The sequence below is a fragment of the Peromyscus maniculatus genome, chromosome 13, assembly GCF_049852395.1.
Source record: "Peromyscus maniculatus bairdii isolate BWxNUB_F1_BW_parent chromosome 13, HU_Pman_BW_mat_3.1, whole genome shotgun sequence".
In the NCBI taxonomy this organism is placed as follows: domain Eukaryota; kingdom Metazoa; phylum Chordata; class Mammalia; order Rodentia; family Cricetidae; genus Peromyscus; species Peromyscus maniculatus.
This window is the reverse complement of record NC_134864.1, coordinates 68052294-68070779: the sequence shown is the minus strand read 5'-3', so window position 1 is coordinate 68070779 and position 18486 is coordinate 68052294. Positions and strand designations below refer to the sequence as shown.

At 38.6% G+C, this 18486-nt stretch overlaps 1 protein-coding gene across 5 annotated transcripts; it reads left to right on the top strand.

The window, feature by feature from the left end:
* Window positions 1-60: 60 nt before the first annotated feature.
* On the top strand, window positions 61-14643 carry LOC102919261 (protein-lysine methyltransferase METTL21E). 5 transcript variants are annotated; one of them, XM_006996813.4, is made up of 5 exons: window positions 61-3587; window positions 4511-4573; window positions 10319-10485; window positions 11188-11305; window positions 13160-14643. In XM_006996813.4, exons 2-5 carry the CDS (start codon window positions 4552-4554, stop codon window positions 13561-13563), a joined length of 711 nt encoding a protein of 236 aa, XP_006996875.1. In that variant the 5' UTR covers window positions 61-3587; window positions 4511-4551; the 3' UTR covers window positions 13564-14643. The 5 variants fall into 5 exon arrangements, with proteins under 5 accessions (XP_006996875.1, XP_006996873.1, XP_006996874.1 ...); XM_006996811.4 differs by having other exon boundaries at window positions 4488-4573; XM_006996812.4 differs by having other exon boundaries at window positions 61-3631.
* Window positions 14644-18486: the final 3843 nt, after the last annotated feature.

Sequence of the window (18486 nt, the reverse complement as noted above, 5' to 3'; positions counted from 1 at the left end):
AAACCTTACATGAAAATATGTCCGCCGGGCGTTGGTGGCGCACGCCTTTAATCCCAGCACTCGGGAGGCAGAGGCAGGCGGATCTCTGAGTTCGAGGCCAGCCTGGCCTACCAAGTGAGCTCCAGGAAAGGCACAAAGCTACACAGAGAAACCCTGTCTCGAAAAACCAAAAAAAAAAAAAAAAAAAAAAAAAGAAAATATGTCTATTTTAGCATCTATATTATTATTATCCACAAACAAAATTGAAAGATGATATGTTTTGGTCAAACTGTAGCATAGTTACAGCTGTAGCAAGACCAATTTATCTGGTTCACCATTACAGGGATAGACATGTTCCTTTACCTGTAGATAAAACTTTAAAATGCACATTTGTAGATCACTTGGGACAGTCCCAGCATGGTTCCTTAATGAAGATACAGTCAGTATTGCTACTGTGTAGAGAATAGTACAGACCTATGAATCAATGTTCATAAATACTCCTTACTTTTTGATGTACTTTTATTTTATAAATATTCTTTAGTAACAGGTTCACAACTTAAATAGTTTTAAGTATTTTGGATGATTCAAATCCTCATGAGCTGTAGACCCTGGGTGCTGCTCTGCTCTGGAATGCCTCCCAGAGTCAGCAGCCCCACAACAGGCCTGATGACAGTGAGGGGCAAAGTGTATAGTTTTAAAACATGGATGCTAAAATGGACAGTGTACTACAATTTGTATGGCATTTTCTACTTTATCATTGTTCCTATTGTCTTATCATGTCTGAAGCTTTGAGACCACATTAAGGAAAAGGAAAGGGTTTGTATCAATGAGTGCTCTCTCGATATGCATTCCCTCTGACTCAGACCTAGATGAGAAGAGAAATATCCTAACTTTTCAGTCCACAGTCTGGCAGTTCCAGCAACTCGTGATTCTCTGTGTCTCAGTGTTGTTCCAAGGCAGATAGGAGAGTGCCTTATGCCTGGATCATGGAGGAACATTGTATGGTCTTAGCAAGCTAATACTAAAAAATTTCAAGGGTTCTTTTTTCCTTATGAAATAAATTCATATGTTTGAGATAATAGCAAAAGCAATTTATTATTCAGAATGAATTGGCATATCTGTAGTTCAGTTAGGATTATGACCATCGTGTACTTTATAAAGTAAGCCTTCAGCTCATTTATTTTTTTCTTTAGCTTTATCTGCATTTTGCTGTGAAAGCAATATATTCAGTTCTTTATTTGTATCATCTTAAACAGTTCTTTTAAAGTCTATGTTTCGGTCACCTATGAGTTCATGCTGTTTCTTAGTTTGCCTGGTGAACTTTGGCAGCTGGACTGTGTGTGAAAAACTGGAGAAATTTTTTTGCCTCTCTGTCCATAAGGTCTGTCAAGAAGCAGCTGTGCTGAGGTGACTATTCCATGGTTCAGGTCTCGTTTGTAATCTTGCTAACACTTGTGCTTCTGTTTTCCCCCTCATTCCTAGGAAATGGCTTTCAGGAGAACACAGGGGAGGCTTGGGTGTTTTTCTTCTAATTTTTGTTTTTTGTCTCCTTTTGCTTCAGCAATAAGCCATGTTCCCTGAAACAGTTTAGTTAGCAAACTCTGAGTGTAAAGTCAACACTGAGGACTTCTATGGCCACTCATTCTTTTGGGCTTTCAGTTCCTGGCTTCTTTGCCAGCCCAAAATGTTACTTTGTCTCTCCAGTTCTGTGAGGTTGCCCCGAGTTGTCTGGGGTTCTTGTGTGTGGTCCTTTTTCTGGTTTCTCAGCCTTTTTGTTTCACCAGAGTAGGATTTAATGTTTCTTACTGCTTTGGTAAATGCTTAAAGGAAGCAGGAGGACATATTTAATTTATTGGTATGTATGTTTGACTTGTGAGTTTATGTGAGTGCAGGAGCCCAAGGAAGCCATTAGAGGGCACCGGAACAGGAGATATAGTTGGCTGTGGGTACTGTGAGCTAAACTCTGGTCATCTGCAAGACCTGGTCATCGTCATTGCTGAACAGTTTCACCTGCTACAAAAAGGATTTACTTTTAACAGATTTTGAGGAGATACAGTCTATCATGGTAGGGTAGACCTGGTGACAAGTTTGCTCACATCTGGGCTAGTGAGCAAGCTGGAATTCAGGTTGGGCTGAAACTTCAAGTCCTACCTGTCAGCAACCCACTTTCTCCATTGGCGACCCACCTCTTAAAGGTTCCACAACCTCTTCAAACAGCTGGGGGCCAAGTGTTCAAACATGAGTCTGTGAAAGAACACATATCCAAATTTTAACAACCAATAATCAGTAATACCTAGAATTCTTGGCTGCTTTGATAGCTCTGTGATATCATGAAGCAGAAGTGTGTGCATCTGTGTGGGTGAGAGTATAGCTGTATATGTGTTTAACGTTTGCTTTCTTAATAGAGACAGAATCCTGTAAGGCACAGCCGGAGGCATCAGTCTCCATGTACTCTTCAGTGTAACAAATGATTATTGTCATGTTGGTTAACATAATTGATTTGTGAGTTCTGCATCTTGTAAATCTAGCACTGGGGATTTCATGATCTTTCAAATAACTCCCTGAAAGAAGTAAATAGTTTTTACTTATCAAGTCATTATTCATTCTTGTTTTAAACAGTCAAAAAGGGAGTGTGTCCTCTGAGAAAAATTAACTGCCTTTGCATAGCAGTGTGAATTCTTCAGGGTTTTGGAATTCCAGGAATGTTTTACCTATAATACTTATTCTCCAAGTACATACCATGTACTTTTTATATCCCTGTTTTATAAATGAGATAAGCTAAGAAATATAGTAAGTAGATGGCCCCAAGTCATAAGCAGTTATTGCCATGAATAATGAAAACTGGACTTTGTGATGCCTAGACCTGTCCTGTACATGAAATGGTCTCAGTTCAACTCTGTGTACATCATGGTATAGAAGTATTTCTTAGATGTTGTACTCACATTCCTGAGTGTGCAGTCTTGCTTGGCTTTGATTCTTCCTGTGACATTAAAACTAGTATTAGCAGGGAAAGAGAATTTATGTGTGCCCTGAGGTGTGTAGATATGCTGGTGTGTAGATGCTCAGAGAACCATAACCCAGCCTGCTCATTCAGCCTCAGTGAGAAGGAATAGTGGTCATTTGATTCTTGGGTACAGAACAGTGCTACATACATGCTGGTGTAGTTGTTAGATTTAAAATATGTTTTCATATCCAGTGACATAAAAACTGCATGGTCTCTATTTCTATCATAGCCACAGAGTCTTAGAATAACTCTTGGCATCAGAATTGAAAACTTAGTTTGCTTCCTCTTGTGTAGCCTACAGTCTCACTGTAGGAGTGGTGTGTATTCACGATCTAGCTGTGTTCCCAGGCAGTCATGGAACATTCCTACTTTTCCTCAGCCTTTGCTTTCTGGGCTTTGCAACGTCACTGCTGTGCAACCAGAGGCACAAAAGCTGCAGCTGTCAGACCCTAATCCCTTCTGCTTGGACTTGTTGCCAGGGTATACAGTAGCGAATGACTAGCTCTGGAGACAGCCTTGCAGGCATTACCAGAGGCTTCAGCAGCAAATCACAACTTGTGGATGGTACTATTTCACCTTCTGTAAACTCAGCTAACACTTTTAGGTATGTCCAGCCTTACCATTGACCAAAATACTCCAGGCAGACAGGTATAATAAATACTCCTTTAATGAGAGAAATGGAAAACTTGGGGGGAAATGTCTTGCTATTCTTTTAGCTGTGTGATCATGATTTTCTTTAAATTTGTTTTTTTATTGTGTGTAACTGTAGGGAAATTGGTTTCTAACTTACAGAGGCATGCTACAAAGAAAAAGATGGTAGCTGGGAAAATTACTTGAGATCTTTGGAAGAAAGGAGTGTTGTATTAGTTCATGGAAATACTGGGATTGTTTGTCATGTGAAGTCAAACTGAGAAGTAGATATAGCTAATTGTTTTCAGAGACCAACAGCCCATTTAAGCCATTCTGTTTACCTGCTCTAAGTGAATGGCATACAATACTTGGGCTTGTTGTAAACTGGGGTGATGTGGACTCATAAAGGTAGAAGCTTACCCGAAACACCACCTGATGGTTCAGTTAGTTGGCATTTTAATTTGTTAATGTTACATTAGTGGGAATGAATAGATTATGCACTCATTGATAGATTTATTTTCAGTTAATATCATGGTTTGCACTGTACTGAACCAACCTATATCTTCCTAATGTTGAAAGTACTTATTTAGAATTGATATCTTTCTAGTCAATATGGCAGTTACATCTTTCCTTGTGATGGCTGAGGTCATCTCTGCTGAGGATAACTTTTACTATAACAGTATTTGGTTTCTGATCATGAAGCCATTGCTCTGATTCTGATGGATACTAAGTAGTGTTTATGACCTCTCTTAAATCATGCTATAATATGATGTTTTACTACAAAATTCTCAACTACATCAGAAGTTAAACTGCTACATAAGTATAAGTACATTACTACACATTTTGAATCAATTACTGGCATTTGATATTTTAGTGAATTATGTGCTTATTGTTCAGCAAATGATCAAGAAAACATCAATTAATTAATTCAGCAGCTGATGGATTCAGGATCTCAAAAAGGTAAATAATTTTGTTCTTTTAATTTGACGAATTCAATGTAGAGAAACCATTAATAGAATCTAAAACCTTACTTTTGTAGTCTTTATTAATACCTTAAAGGGAACTAGGGTTTATTAATTGCATGTTATATCTTGGCTTATGTTTGCTAACCTAAAAATACCTTCAGTAATGTTCAATGAATATTGTTAAACACCAATGGTCCTGATGATATATTAGGGATAATTTTGACTGACAATAATAATCTATAGAAGACATAAAAAGATTTTAGAGTTTTTCTTTCATCTGCAAAAATTGACATTTTAAAATAGATGCTATACGACAAGCATATTGTGATTATTTGTTAAAAGTTTGAGAGAGAGCAAAATAGTTCTATATAAAAACTAAATATTTTGATGATGTTTGGATGAAAGATGAATTTAGGCTACAAAGTATCTCCAACATGTATTTATCATCTTGATATTGATTTGATGCAAAAATACATAATGTAATTTGGCTCCTAGAGGTAAGAATTTAAACTTGAGTATTTGAAACTGGCCTACCTTTTCAGTCTTTCTTGACATATGGCTTTTCATAGGTTACTAAATATAATGATCTTCATTGAGACAAAAGTATTAATTCTTACATAGACTAGAAAAATTGCATTTTTGTGGAGTATTTTAACACAGATGAAATTATCTTCCATTTTCTTTCTGTCCCTCTTCTTTATATATACTGTAGATGTTTTCAAATAACTTTTTTCTTTGGGCCACACCAGGCTTAACAGGTGGTTCCTACCTAGGTGAGCATATTTGCAAACAGACAGAGTTGGGTGCAGCCTACCTAAATTAAATGCCAATGCTTTGCAAACCTAGAGGTTTAGGTTATAATCTCATAGAGAACCTAGCTCTTCATATAATTTGAATGCAGATGTAATTTCTGTGTTATATAAATAGAATTATGTCATTTTCATAGCCATTAGTAACAATTCTTGGTTTCAGATGTGCACATGATGATTTGGCAAATTACAACTGAAGTGGGGGTAGTTCAAAATGAGTTTGAGATAGAGCAAATGTTAAAATATTCTACAATAGGAGCAGACACACCCCACAATCATCTGTGTAGCTAATTACAAATGCAAAAGTACGTTTAGATGCAGAGTGCTAAGGAGATGAAGTGTGTGCTGCTGTAGCCAAGCCAGATGATGTTTTGTTGGCAAGGCTTCCACCAAGTAGAAGAACACTGGGTTCTCAAGTACTGAAGGATCTTTATCTGTCCTGTCCTTTTACACTTAGTATTGTGGGCTTGGAAAAGATGGAATAAGACCATAGTTCAGTCCTCATATTTCAGTACTTGCAGGAACATCTGAGAATTATAAGATGCCACTTATTTATACACAGATTGAAAGTAGAACTAGGATGAGGGCTAAAAATTCCTCCCTGTAAATGTCTAGTAATCTAACTTCTCTAAAGCTTCATTTATCTTAATTATTCTAAATACATCGTGTTGCCTGCCCCCTGCCACAGCCCAGAAAGCTGCTAGTATATTTAGCAGAGTGTTGTAAGATAGCAGTTCCTCAGAATCTTCAGTTGTGGAGCAAACTCCACATCCCCACCCAATATTCCATGATCCCAGTGTATTGTGGTTCCCAAACCTATTGCTTTGGATTTATTTAGGATAAATGGTTGTGGTGGGGAATGAAGAAAGAAACAGAAATGGGAAAGGTTTTAGATCACATCATAAGAGCTCACATGGGAGTAGAGGGAGATGGATAGAGGGTAGGAAGACCTGTCAATTGTGTCAGCTGCAATATAGATCAAACAAAGTGGGCTGATAACAGGATTCCTTGAGCAAAAGTTGACTGCTAGAGAAGGAAGTAAGAGCCTGGATAAAGGCAGCAGCCATAGCAGAGAAGCCAACTAGGAAGCCTGTGCTTATGAAGTGGTGTATGTCACCCATTGGGGACAGCAATTGTCATTGAATAGTGACATCCAAACTGAAGTTTTGGAGACATCTGAGGTGGATTGGATTGGTAAATTTAAGTTCTTTTTATCTGACATGTGGAAAATTGGTTTATTTAGCACATATTTATTCAGGTTGCTTTTTTAAACCTTCAGTATGTATTAATGGCTAAGTCTCATGTTATCATTGTATGTTTCCAGCTAGTATAGCAAATATATTGCTTTCGACTGCAGCACCGCACCCAAGCCTGATCCTCAGTGTTAGACCAATCTTGTACAAGGATTCTCTGATTGCAAATGTCACTTTTTTTAGGATGCTTCTCTTGATTCAGCCAACCCACCAGGGTACACTAGGGTACTTCAGAAATGCCTTTTTTTTTTTTGGTAATAATCACCAAATTTCATTGATGTTTATTTAGCATCTTCCCCTTTTTGATCCAAATATCAATTTCTCTGTGCAACAATTTCCATTGTCTTTTTGTTTTCCACTTGTATCTTGAACAATCCCAATAAGAAAAGATTTTTTCTCCTTTAAAAATATAAAATATAGTATTGTTTGGACTGTCTGATTGAAACTAAGCAGACCAAGAGACTGGAAATATTTGTGGAATCTTCTCAGAAGTCAATTTCAAAAAACAAAAACAAAAACCCAAGATTTTGAGCTGCCAAAGTGTTCAGAACCATATCTTTTATGCTAGCCTGTGACAGTTTATGAATCTGAAAATATCTTTAACACTTTTTCAAAAAATCTGCAGGTATTCCTCAAAAGCACTTACCATTCTTCTTTGAATAGAAGATTCAATTGAAGGACAGTTTCCTTCACTTAGTGGGGTGGTTTGTAGTTTAAATTTTGCTGACAGGTTTTCATGACAGCCCTCAAATGGAAGCTTGAATTCTCTTGTCAGCTTTTAAAGTCAGATAGTCTCAGTCTCTCTCTCTCTCTCTCTCTCTCTCTCTCTCTCTCTCTCTCTCTCTCTCTCTCTCTTTCTCTCCCTCTCTCCCTCTCTCCCTCTCTCCCTCTCTCCCTCCCTCTCTCTGCTGTGATCTTTTCACATTTTATATCTCCTGTTGACCCTAAAGATAGAAAAAAGAATATAGACAGACCTTTGCTTCCGAGTCCAGCAACAGAAATGATTCACTGCTGAATTCTTCTCAAGGAAAGCATTATTGAAAGAAATGTGGCAAAATTTTGCTAATTTTCACTTCACACTTGAAATCACTTTTGTTCTCAGGAGAACAAGAACACCTGGTAGATTTTAAATCCCTATCAGCAAATATTAGTAGCTGCAAAATGACACTGACTATTTTGTATGAAAAGTTTTGAAATCGATAAACCCAGGAGAGCAACATAATTGCAAAACAATTTCTTCATTATTTTTTAATGACTTTGCTATTCTGGCTAGCCAGTGTGCTCTAGGGATCCTCTGTCTCTATTTCTTAGCATTAAGATTGCATGTGCTCCTCATGCTTTTGCAGCAAGCACTTTATTCGCTGTTCTATTTCCCTAGTCCATATTTTAAATTGCCATATATGATGGATAGACTCTCTTAGAGTCTTTAAGCAATCAGGAGTGGTTGTAGTTGTTTATTATAAACTGTCTTTGAAGGTACTTTATCTTGGGAGTTTGATTTTCAATTATAATAGAACATTCATTTGTGTTGTTGAAATTTCATTCTATTATGGAAATAAAATTGTCACTATCAAAAAGAAATTATCTGCTCTGTTTATTCAGAAAGACAGTGAAAAGTCAGAGACACATTTGCCGTCACCCACTTGTTAGACACAGATATGGTCAAACTAATCTTTAAAATTACAATAACATGCAAAGTCAGATACATCAGACTCTACCAGCAAATATTCACAAGTAAAGCTTTTATATCAAAGATTGGAGCTCTTAGGGACTCTCCTGGGGTTTGGTATACTCTACCATTTATTGATCCCTAGTGTCTTAGGTGACTTGTCAAAGGAGTGCTATCTTTATGAGGAGTAGGCAAGGATGCCCAAGAGGAGCTATTCGGCTAAACGTCAAGGAAGCAATTAATGTCTGCTTTTTCCTAAAGAATTTCTGCAGCACATGTTGATAGATACCATCACCCTGTCAGTCTCAGCATACCAAGAGCATATAGTGAGGTGAAAGTTAGAGTTCAAACAAAACATATTACCAGTATCATTTGGTTCCTGAATGCAAATGCTTACGGCTGCTTAAGGAGAGTTTCAGATAAATGTTTTGAAGGGCACTGCTCTTCCTGAAGAATACCCATTGTTCATCTTTCTGCTTTCTCTGCATCTCTAAGGACCAATGTTTGTAGGAGAAGGAGAGTGGGGTGGTTGATGTTATGATGTTATGTCTAGTACCAAAATAACAACATAAAGACACGTGACTATAAACAGAGTGCAGGAGTATATTATTGAGTAGAATTAAGTATCCTTGTTTTTTTTTTGTTTTTTTTTGTTTTTTGGTTTTTCGAGACAGGGTTTCTCTGTGTAGCTTTGCGCCTTTCCTGGAGCTCACTTGGTAGCCCAGGCTGGCCTCGAACTCACAGAGATCCGCCTGCCTCTGCCTCCCGAGTGCTGGGATTAAAGGCGTGCGCCACCACCGCCCGGCTAGGTTTCCTTGTTTTTTTTTTTTTTTTTTTTTTTTTGGTTTTTTGAGACAGGGTTTCTCTGTGTAGCTTTGCGCCTTTCCTGGAGCTCACTTGGTAGCCCAGGCTGGCCTCGAACTCACAGAGATCCGCCTGCCTCTGCCTCCCGAGTGCTGGGATTAAAGGCGTGCGCCACCAACGCCCGGCAGGTTTCCTTGTTTTTATGAATAACCAGAGGTCATAAAGTATAGGTTACTATACATTACCAAGATACTTGGAGTTGTATTGTGAAGTTGCTATAGAATCAAGATCTTATACTCCCACCAATCTTTATTTTAACCAAGTCGAACCCAGTGATGGCCATCCAGACTTGTTTTTAAAAGCCATATCAATTATTTTGTGCTTCATTTAGTGTTGCAGAAATAGATGGTGGTGGTATCAACTTCAGTAAACATCAAAGAGATGGTGAAGGCCTGACATATGAAGAGTTAAGTTAAACTATGAAATACTTCTGTTCTTACATTTTTTAAAGTGAGGGTAGGAGTGAAATGAGTATGCCACAGTCTAGGTGTGGAATGAAGGTCAGAGGACAACTTGGGGGAGTCAGCTCTTTCCTTTTACCATATGCAGTCTAGAGACTAAATTTGGGTCCTCAGTTTGGCAGCAAGCTCCTTTACCCACTGAACCATCTTGTCCCTATGAAGTATTTTTAAATAGTTTGCTACTTTATTTCATCTAAAGTCAATGAATATTCAGGGCTGTTTTTCCATCAGGTTTTTCTGTTTTTAGGACTTAAAATATATTTTTTATTACTTTCTGTAAGCATGCAAAATAATGAGTTCCTTTTTGATATTCTCTTGCCTGCACCGTATTCAACTCATATCTTTCCATATCACCTTTCCTTGGCTCCCTTCTCCACACTTGTTTCCTTTCATATTCCCAAGCAGTCCCATATCCAGAGTCCACATATAGAATATAGCATAAAATATTTGGCTTTATTTTCATTCTTCTTTTCCTCTTCCATTAGTCCATCCTCCTTTCACACAGCCTCCCTTCTACTTTCATATCTAACAATCTAGGAAATCTTGATTAAATCTTAAATCTAGATTCCTCACATGAGGAAAAGCATGCAATATTTACCTTGTGGTCCTGGCTTATTTCATTTAGCATGATTAAAACCAGTAGCGTTTTTTGTTTGTTTGTTTGTTTGTTTGTTTTCCTTGCAGAGATCAGAGAAGTTGATGATGACAGGCAGGTGGTCGCAGAGATCATGGCAAGAAGTTTTATTCCGACTCTGATAACAACTATTTCTTGGGAAGGCTTTCACTTTGCTGGTCATGAAATTCGGATTACTGAAGCCAAAGATTGTTACGGTGCTGTTGTCTGGCCATCGGTATAATTTATTAAAAATTTGCTGCACCCAATTACTCTCCAGTTTTATTCATTGTTATATTCTACTTGGATGAAGGCAACAGCTTACACGATTCTATTTTGTGATTTCAGACAACACTCAAGTTAGACATTATGCAATGGGAAATTGTTTTCAACAATTAAATTTGTTTCTGACTTTATTGACATTTGTGCCTAAATAAAGATGTGAATGCCTTCAATTTTTATGACTATGAGAGTTGAAAAGAGTAAATGTTTTCACTCCCCATTTTATTGACTCTGAATTAAGCAAGCATAAAGGATGTCTATTTGAAACCCACAAGCAGGATACTCAAAGGCCCCACTCCTTTACCCGTTATTTCAGGGAGGGTGGCAGACCACCACTACTCCCCACCCCAACTTCACACTTTACTTGGAATCATCTGGTATTGTTAGAAGTTTGAATAAGGTAAAATTTAAACAACTACACTCTGTATTGTCGCTCATTTCTGTCTTTCTTTTCAACAAGGACTTTCTCTAGCTAGCCAAAATGTTAAACCTATGAGAGGATGTACTTCTATCATAATTTTTCTGGAATTATGTATATGAACACCCCCATTTACAGATGTGCACATGTACAGATCATAATATCTATGGCATATTTACCTTATAGGGTTTGATTTTAACTATTAATACTTTAAACACCCTTTCCTCTCAATTTCCATAGGCCCTTGTTCTATGCTATTTCCTGGAAACACATGCCAAGCAATATAACATGGTTGATAAAAATGTGATTGAAATTGGAGCTGGGACAGGGCTTGTCTCCATTGTGGCAAGTTTACTTGGTAAGGAAGTATTTTTTTTATTGAATTATGTAGTTGGTCAGGAAACTAATGACCAAATATCATTAGTTATTTTTGCTTTCCAGTGTATTATGACCTGGGCTTATATGTAACTCCTTAATTATTTTTTAAGATTTATTTATTTACTTTATTTATCTGAGTGTTCTATCTGCATGTACGACTTTATGCTAGAAGAGGGCATCAGATCCCACCATCTATGGTTGTGAGCCACCATGTAGTTGTTGGGAATTAATCTTAGGTCCTCTGTAAGAGCAGTTAAGGTGTTCTTAATTGCTGAGCCATCTCACAGCCCCTCCTTAATTGTTTAAAACAGACTTCATCAAGGAATTCTACCAATAATAATATTGCTTTGCTGGTTTCTTTCCAAAATTTTCCATTTAAGTAGTTTTAAATCTTCCTGTGGAATGAGAGCTTACAAGCCTAGGTAGGAGGTGAAATTATTCATCTTGTTAGATTCCTTTGGGGGTTTTGGAGTCCTATACTTTTGTGAACATGCATCTGTTAAAATAGGGAAGGGGTATTAGAAGTGACATGAAACTCACACCTTAACTTTGATTTTTAGGGGTTTGTCCCTGGATTTGCTTTTTCATTTCCATTCTCATTTGGTCCTACATATAAGGCTCAGAATTCTTTCTTTCTGTTCTGCCCCTTGATGATCATGTTTATTCTTGGGTTGGAGAAAAATAAAAGTGCAAATCAACTTTTTTTCAGGGTTGGAAGAATCAGGTTATTTCTTAATACCATGATGCAGGCCCCTTCCTTCAGATGTCTTATAGTACAATCTTCTATTTTCTGCATGGGATAAATCCTGTGCTTCAGCCAACTCTTGATGGAAGGATGGCTAATAGAATACCATATCTTCAGACAAAGAGTATTGGAATATTCCACTTTGTTCACTTATGCATCTTTTCATGTGTCTTTGTATGGACTTCTGTAGTAGCCACAGTTCTTTATATGCCATCTGGTATTGTATTCCAATGGTATTTATTAATGGGTGATCTGCCTGTAAGTCCTGGGTCATTTCTCTACCTAGACTTGCTTATCTTGATTACAGTGGTGAAATCCAGGAGCTTCTTTGTGGTACTTGTCCTCCTGTTACTATGATAGGACCAAAAACAACGTGGTGAGGAAAGGGTTTATTTCATCTACAACTCTCAGGTCACATTTTATCATTAAGGGAAATAAAGGCAGGAACTCCAGGCAGGAAACTGGAGTCAGAAACTGATACAGAGGCCATGGAGGAGTGCTGCTTATTGGCTTGGTTGTCATGGTTTGCTCAGCCTGCTTTCTTATATAACTAAGGACCACTTGCTCTATCTGCAGTGAGCTGGGCCCTCCTATATCAATCATTAGTCAAGAAAATGCCCCTACAGACTTGGCCACAGAATAGTTTGAAGGAAACATCTGTGTTAAGTTGACAGAAAGCTAGCCAGTATGGTATTGGTAGTTTGTTGCTAATCTATGTTATTCACCAAATTCAAAACATGCAGACACTTAGGACTCTTTTTGGAAAGTTTAGTCTTCATTATTGATCTTGGATCATTGCAATGAGGTGTTTTTTTTTCCTTGTGGTCATTTTTTCTCCTAAATAGAGAACAACAATGATGAATTAGACAAAAACCCAGGAGGTCAGCAGGATATAGAAATACCACAAGATTCTGTTTTGTTCTTTTTTAAAAGGAGGGGGAAGAAAAGTATATTAGTGTCCATTCTGAAAATCACTGTGTTGCCTAGTCTTTTCTTTGGGTCTAGCAGTTGTGAAGAATCTGAGTGCATGTTGGTTGAAACCTGACTGATCTTATTATAAGAGCTTTTCCTACCATTCTTTTTTCATAGGTGCTCGAGTGACTGCTACAGATTTGCCTGAATTACTTGGAAACCTGCAATATAATATTTCCAAAAACACCAAAATGAAATGCAAGCATTTGCCCCAGGTTAAAGAGCTCTGCTGGGGAGTAGCATTAGACAGGAACTTCCCCAGGTCTTCCAATAACTTCGACTACATCCTGGCAGCAGATGTTGTCTATGCCCATCCTTTCCTGGAGGAGCTTCTCATGACCTTTGACCATCTCTGCAGAGAAACTACCATCATCCTCTGGGCCATGAGATTCAGGCTGGAGAAAGAAAATAAATTTGTAGATAGATTTAAGGAACTGTTTGATCTGGAGGAAATTTCTAGTTTCCCTAGCCTGAATATTAAGTTGTACAAAGCTATGAAGAAAAATCGGAGGAGTGCATAGTGCATATTGTCTGTGAATTAGGACATGGGCATGCCAAGGTAGTTTCTAGTAGATCATTACTTTAAAGAACACACACACACACACACACACACACACACACATGCACATACACCACTGTAAGAATAAAAATTAACTCTAAACTTGTCTTATTTTAAGCAAGAATTTTTACACACACAGTAGGTGCATTTGTAAGATTAGGATAATTTGTTCCCAAGTCTGTCTGCTCGGTACTCTAATTACATGGTAACAAACTTTCTGTAACACCATGCTGTGTCATCAGAGCAAAATGGTAATTTTCAATAATGATATCTCTAACTGAATGTTATTAATTTAATTTCTTTTTGAGAATGTATTTTAGATTGGCCTTGAACTTGAGGTGGTCTTACCTCAACATCCCGAGTGCTAGCACTCTAGGTGTGTAACCACCACATCCATCCATATTGTTAATACTTTAAAATATAGGCTTAAAAGGTTTTATCTTTAGAGATCAAGAAACTGGCTATAGTAAATTTGAAAAATAAATTTAAAAAGGCAAATATATGATGTAATGGTCAGTGCTAGGTGTCTGTGGTTCCCACCAATGCCAGTTTAGAGGGTGGCTGTCATTTCTGCTTGGCAGTTTGGACCTCTAGCATAACTACTGAATCAACCAAGCATGTGGAACATTTCCCTCTGTTTATATGAGTGGAAAGAGCATAAGAATACCTGAGATTCTGAGGAATCTGAATGCAGACATCCACGGCTGGGCCCCTGGTGGAGCACTGGGAGTCTAATTAGTGAGAAAGAAGAGGGTTTATATGAGCGAGAATTGTTGAAGCCAAGGTTGGATAAAGCACCCGGACAAATAAATGAATGGAAGCACAGGATCTATGAACCAAAGGCTGAGGGGCCCCCAACTGGATCAGGCCCCCTGAATGCGTGAGACAGTCATTTGGCTTGATCTGTTTGGGAGGCAGCTGTGCATTGGTGCCGGGTCCTGGGCTCGTTGCATGAGTTGGCTATTTGAATCCTGGGACTTATGCAGGGACACTTGGCTCGGTCTGGGAGGGGGGGAATGGACCTGCCTGGACTGAGTCTACCAGGTCGACCCCGGTCCGCGGGGGAGACCTTGATCTGGAGGAGGTGGGAACGGGGGGTGGGCTGGGGGGAGGGGGGGCGAGAGGGGGAGAACAGGGGAATCTGTGGCTATTATGTTGAACTGAATGGTGTTGTAAAATAATAATAAAAAAAATCCAATCGAAAAAAAAAGAATACCTGAGATTAGTACTTGTTTTTGTAAGCAAAGTAAAATTCATTTTTTTTCACAGAAATGGAAATAATTATAAGAACATTGGGTTAGAAGTACATAAAAAGATTTAGCTTCCTTATCTCAAATAAGTAGACATGGTTTAACAGATATACCTAGATATTTGAAGTTGTTAGGGTCCTGGAGAAGTCCTACAAAAGACCATCATCCATGTATGCCATCAGCAAGAGTGTTTATTATCTTGAGAAAGATTCCAGTATACTGGGGATGACCATCCCACACAAAGGCAAAATGGCGCAGACCCTGAGAAAAGCTCAAGGCTCCTTTTAAGCATAGCTAAGGGGAGATCCTAGGGCAGTTAGGTCACTTTAGCTATGATTGGCTTAAGCAAGTGGCAATCATTTTAGTACGTTCTAATTGGCTAGGGCTGATGGGTGGTCAGGTTTACAACCATTCTGTTTTTTGAGCAGGCCTGGACAAGTCCCAGGCTTTGTCCTTATTTGATTATCACCTTGAGCTTGCTGACTGTGGCTCAGGCCTGGCCTGACCTGGTATTCCATGTACCAGGCAGGCCTCCTCCTCCTGTTCTTGGGGGGTAAGGGGGAAGTGTTGGAGATTGTTTGTACTTGTTTGTGGCTCTTTCAGTAACTCCTTGTTCAGTCTCAGGAAACTGAAATTGAGGCCTGATATCTGAGAGAAGACTGAGCAACCTATTATGGTGTCTACTTGGTCCTCTCAAAATCATCTCAGATTTTTTTCATGTGGCCCTTAGAAATTAGAATAAGGTTTAAAGTAATTAAAGTCAGTGTGAAAAGAGTAAAGAATTAGGCCTTTATGCCATGTGACTGCCTGAACTGTGTTGCTGGCAACACACTGCAGTGTCCTCAGCTAGACTGTTATGTGCCTTTGGTGATACTTGCTCCTCCGGGGTTAGCACTTTCTGAACATTGTCATGGTCCAACACATCTGCAATTATCTCCTGGACCCTGCACTGTAAGTTAGAATGTAGGCACACTTCAGTATAACTCTTGGTGCATGGGTTTTTATAAGGATCATACCTCATCAGTTTTCTATTTGCATGGCTATTTGTCCTCATGTTGATTTAGTGTTCAGCGTGCACAGGACAGTGATATCATTTTTTTCTCTTCACAGATAAGAACAAAGGCCCAGGTTACACATCTGTGGGGTTAAATATAGAGACAGTCAAACCCAGGTCTGTTTGAGCACAGAATCTGCATTTATAATTCCAGTACTGTCTTTAAGCACTGAAAAAAGTAACTTTCAAACACTTTAAACAACTGAGGTGAGTTCTTCAAAAGGAATAGATACTCAGAAAGAATAACAAATACATTTAAAAATGAGACCTATTCCTCTTAACACTGTCCCTAGACTTTCTACCCATGGGAGGAGACATCACAGAAGGCTGTGGTGGAAGGTACACCTGTGGTGGGTGTGGTAAAGGAGCAGACAGAGACTGGTGAGGTCTGAAGTAAGAGAAACACCAGCAAGTAGATTATGGAGGTCCTGTGCCATGGCCTAGGATCTCCAAATACAGGTTCGGGGAGTAAATACCACACGTAGTCCTTAGTTAGGTTGTACAGCCATTGGTTAAGTTGTGCAGCCATTGGTTACACTGTGTGGTCATTGGTTAAGCTGTATGGTTGCGATGGAGAACTGAAGAAGAGAATAAAGGCCAGTCTAGCTGATCCATTCAGTACTAGACTTTGGCCTGTTTCAGGGTATTTCTGATTTGAGTAAGGCATTTGGGTCTTTATATGTTCCTGTATCTGTCCTGGGAAGACTGTTTTGAGGATGGTGGTGGCTGTGATCTGTCTGCCTGCAGCATTTACAGTTAGCTGGTGAAAAAGTTATTCCGAACTCATCTGAGCAGTTCGTTACTGTGTCCACCACATCATTTCAGGCTCCTCAAAGAATTCTAGCTTTTTTTTTTGTCTGCTGAAATAGAGAGCCACTGGATGATTCTAAGTAAAGGAATGGAATACCGTTATAACCTGTAAAGACTTCTTGGCCTGGTGTTCTGAGAATGGGATCTCAAAGTCAAGGAACCAACTGGGAGCTGTGGCAGCCATCCAAGCAAAGGACAGCAAGAAGTCTACATGGGGGAGGTGAGATCAGCTGTTCTAGCTGTACTCTGAAGCCAGAGGCAGCAGAGTGTTCTACCAAGTGGGGTGTGGAATGTGAGCAAGAAAGCCAGGGCTGACTCTGAAATATCCTTGTGAGCTCTAGAATATGAACTTAGCTTTTGGTTCAGAGAAGGCTTATGAAGCCCTTTTACAGAGCAAAAGAGAATAAAAGGACTGAGCCCGGAGATTTACCAGCATTAGGGATCAGACAGACATTTTCAGAATTTTTTGGAGGCTATGTGCCTTCCCCCAGTTGTAGCTAAATATGTGGATCCTGAAAAATATGAGTTTAATGGCACAGCCTTCTAGAACCTGTCACTGGACTTGCTAAATTTCTAAAAGTTGCCTCAGAGGAATCTAAATGGCTGAATATCATAGGTCTGGCAGCAAAGAACTTGGTATAATAAGTTGCGGGGGGGGGGGGGGGCACGATCCACCTTGACTCTTGTTAAAAAAGTGTTTGAATATCATTGTGAAGTAATTTTGAAGTAGGGAAGATAAAGTGTCCTCTCAAAGACTGTTGGGACCAAACCAACCATTTGGCTCCTTAAAGTTATTCGTTTTCAAACACATCCAAACCCATTATCTTACTCTGTTTATAGGTTTTACTTGAGAATTCTAACATCACCCTCTCTCATCGTGCCTCTGTCCTTCTACTTCACTCTGTGTTTTGTCTGGTCTTCTTCCTGTTTTGTTTTTGTTTTTTCCTGCAACCTCTCCATGTTTTTACAGTAATTCAGTTTCAAAAGATGTAATTTGTAGAGCCTTTTCTGTCTCACAATTCTCCTTTTAAAAAATTGTTGATTTTCAATCTGAACAACTCCTGTTGTGAAGTTTGAGACAAGTGAGATTATGTTTTTAATGATGTAATTTTTTTCAGTAACTCTTTGAATTTCTAATTGATTGGAGTGCTACCTATCAAGGTTTTAATTCAGATGGTTGCAGAATAATTATTGCTTCAGAGATGACAATCTGACCTGTAAGTAATGTTCTTTGACAGCTTAAAATGACACATTGGCAATCATGAAAGTGGCTTCCCAGACAAGTTTTAATATAAAATCCTGTCTTAGAATTCAATGATACATATTCTTTGTACCATTTTTTAAAAATCAGAACAAGGTAGGGTAAAAGTATATTTTGCTACTAGTAAATTATTAATGTGTTTCAACCAAAGATTCCCTTAGTATTTTAGTGACTAATAGGCAGTTAATTTAAGAATTAGGATTGCCGGGCGGTGGTGGCGCATGCCTTTAATTCCAGTACTCGGGAGGCAAAGGCAGGTGGATCTCTGTGAGTTTGAGGTCAGCCTGGTCTACAGAGCGAGACCCAGGAAAGGTGCAAAGCTACACAGAGAAACCCTGTCTTGGAAAAACCAAAAAAAAAAAAAAAAAAAAAAAAAAAAAGAATTAGGATTTCAAACATGATTTTACAGCTATACATTGGAAAGAAGAGTTGAGGAAAAATTCCATACAGCATCTTTGGGATGAAGAGGCAAAGACTAAGAACTTTTGGGAACAGGCTTCATTATTTAAA

Coding starts and splice junctions, on each gene's coding strand:
- LOC102919261 (XM_076550480.1), top strand. CDS start 10,261: ATGATTAAAACCAGTAGCGTTTTTTGTTTGTTTGTTTGTTTGTTTGTT. Junction 10,486..11,187: donor GTGCTGTTGTCTGGCCATCG/GTATAATTTATT, acceptor CAATTTCCATAG/GCCCTTGTTCTATGCTATTT. Junction 11,306..13,159: donor CATTGTGGCAAGTTTACTTG/GTAAGGAAGTAT, acceptor CTTTTTTCATAG/GTGCTCGAGTGACTGCTACA.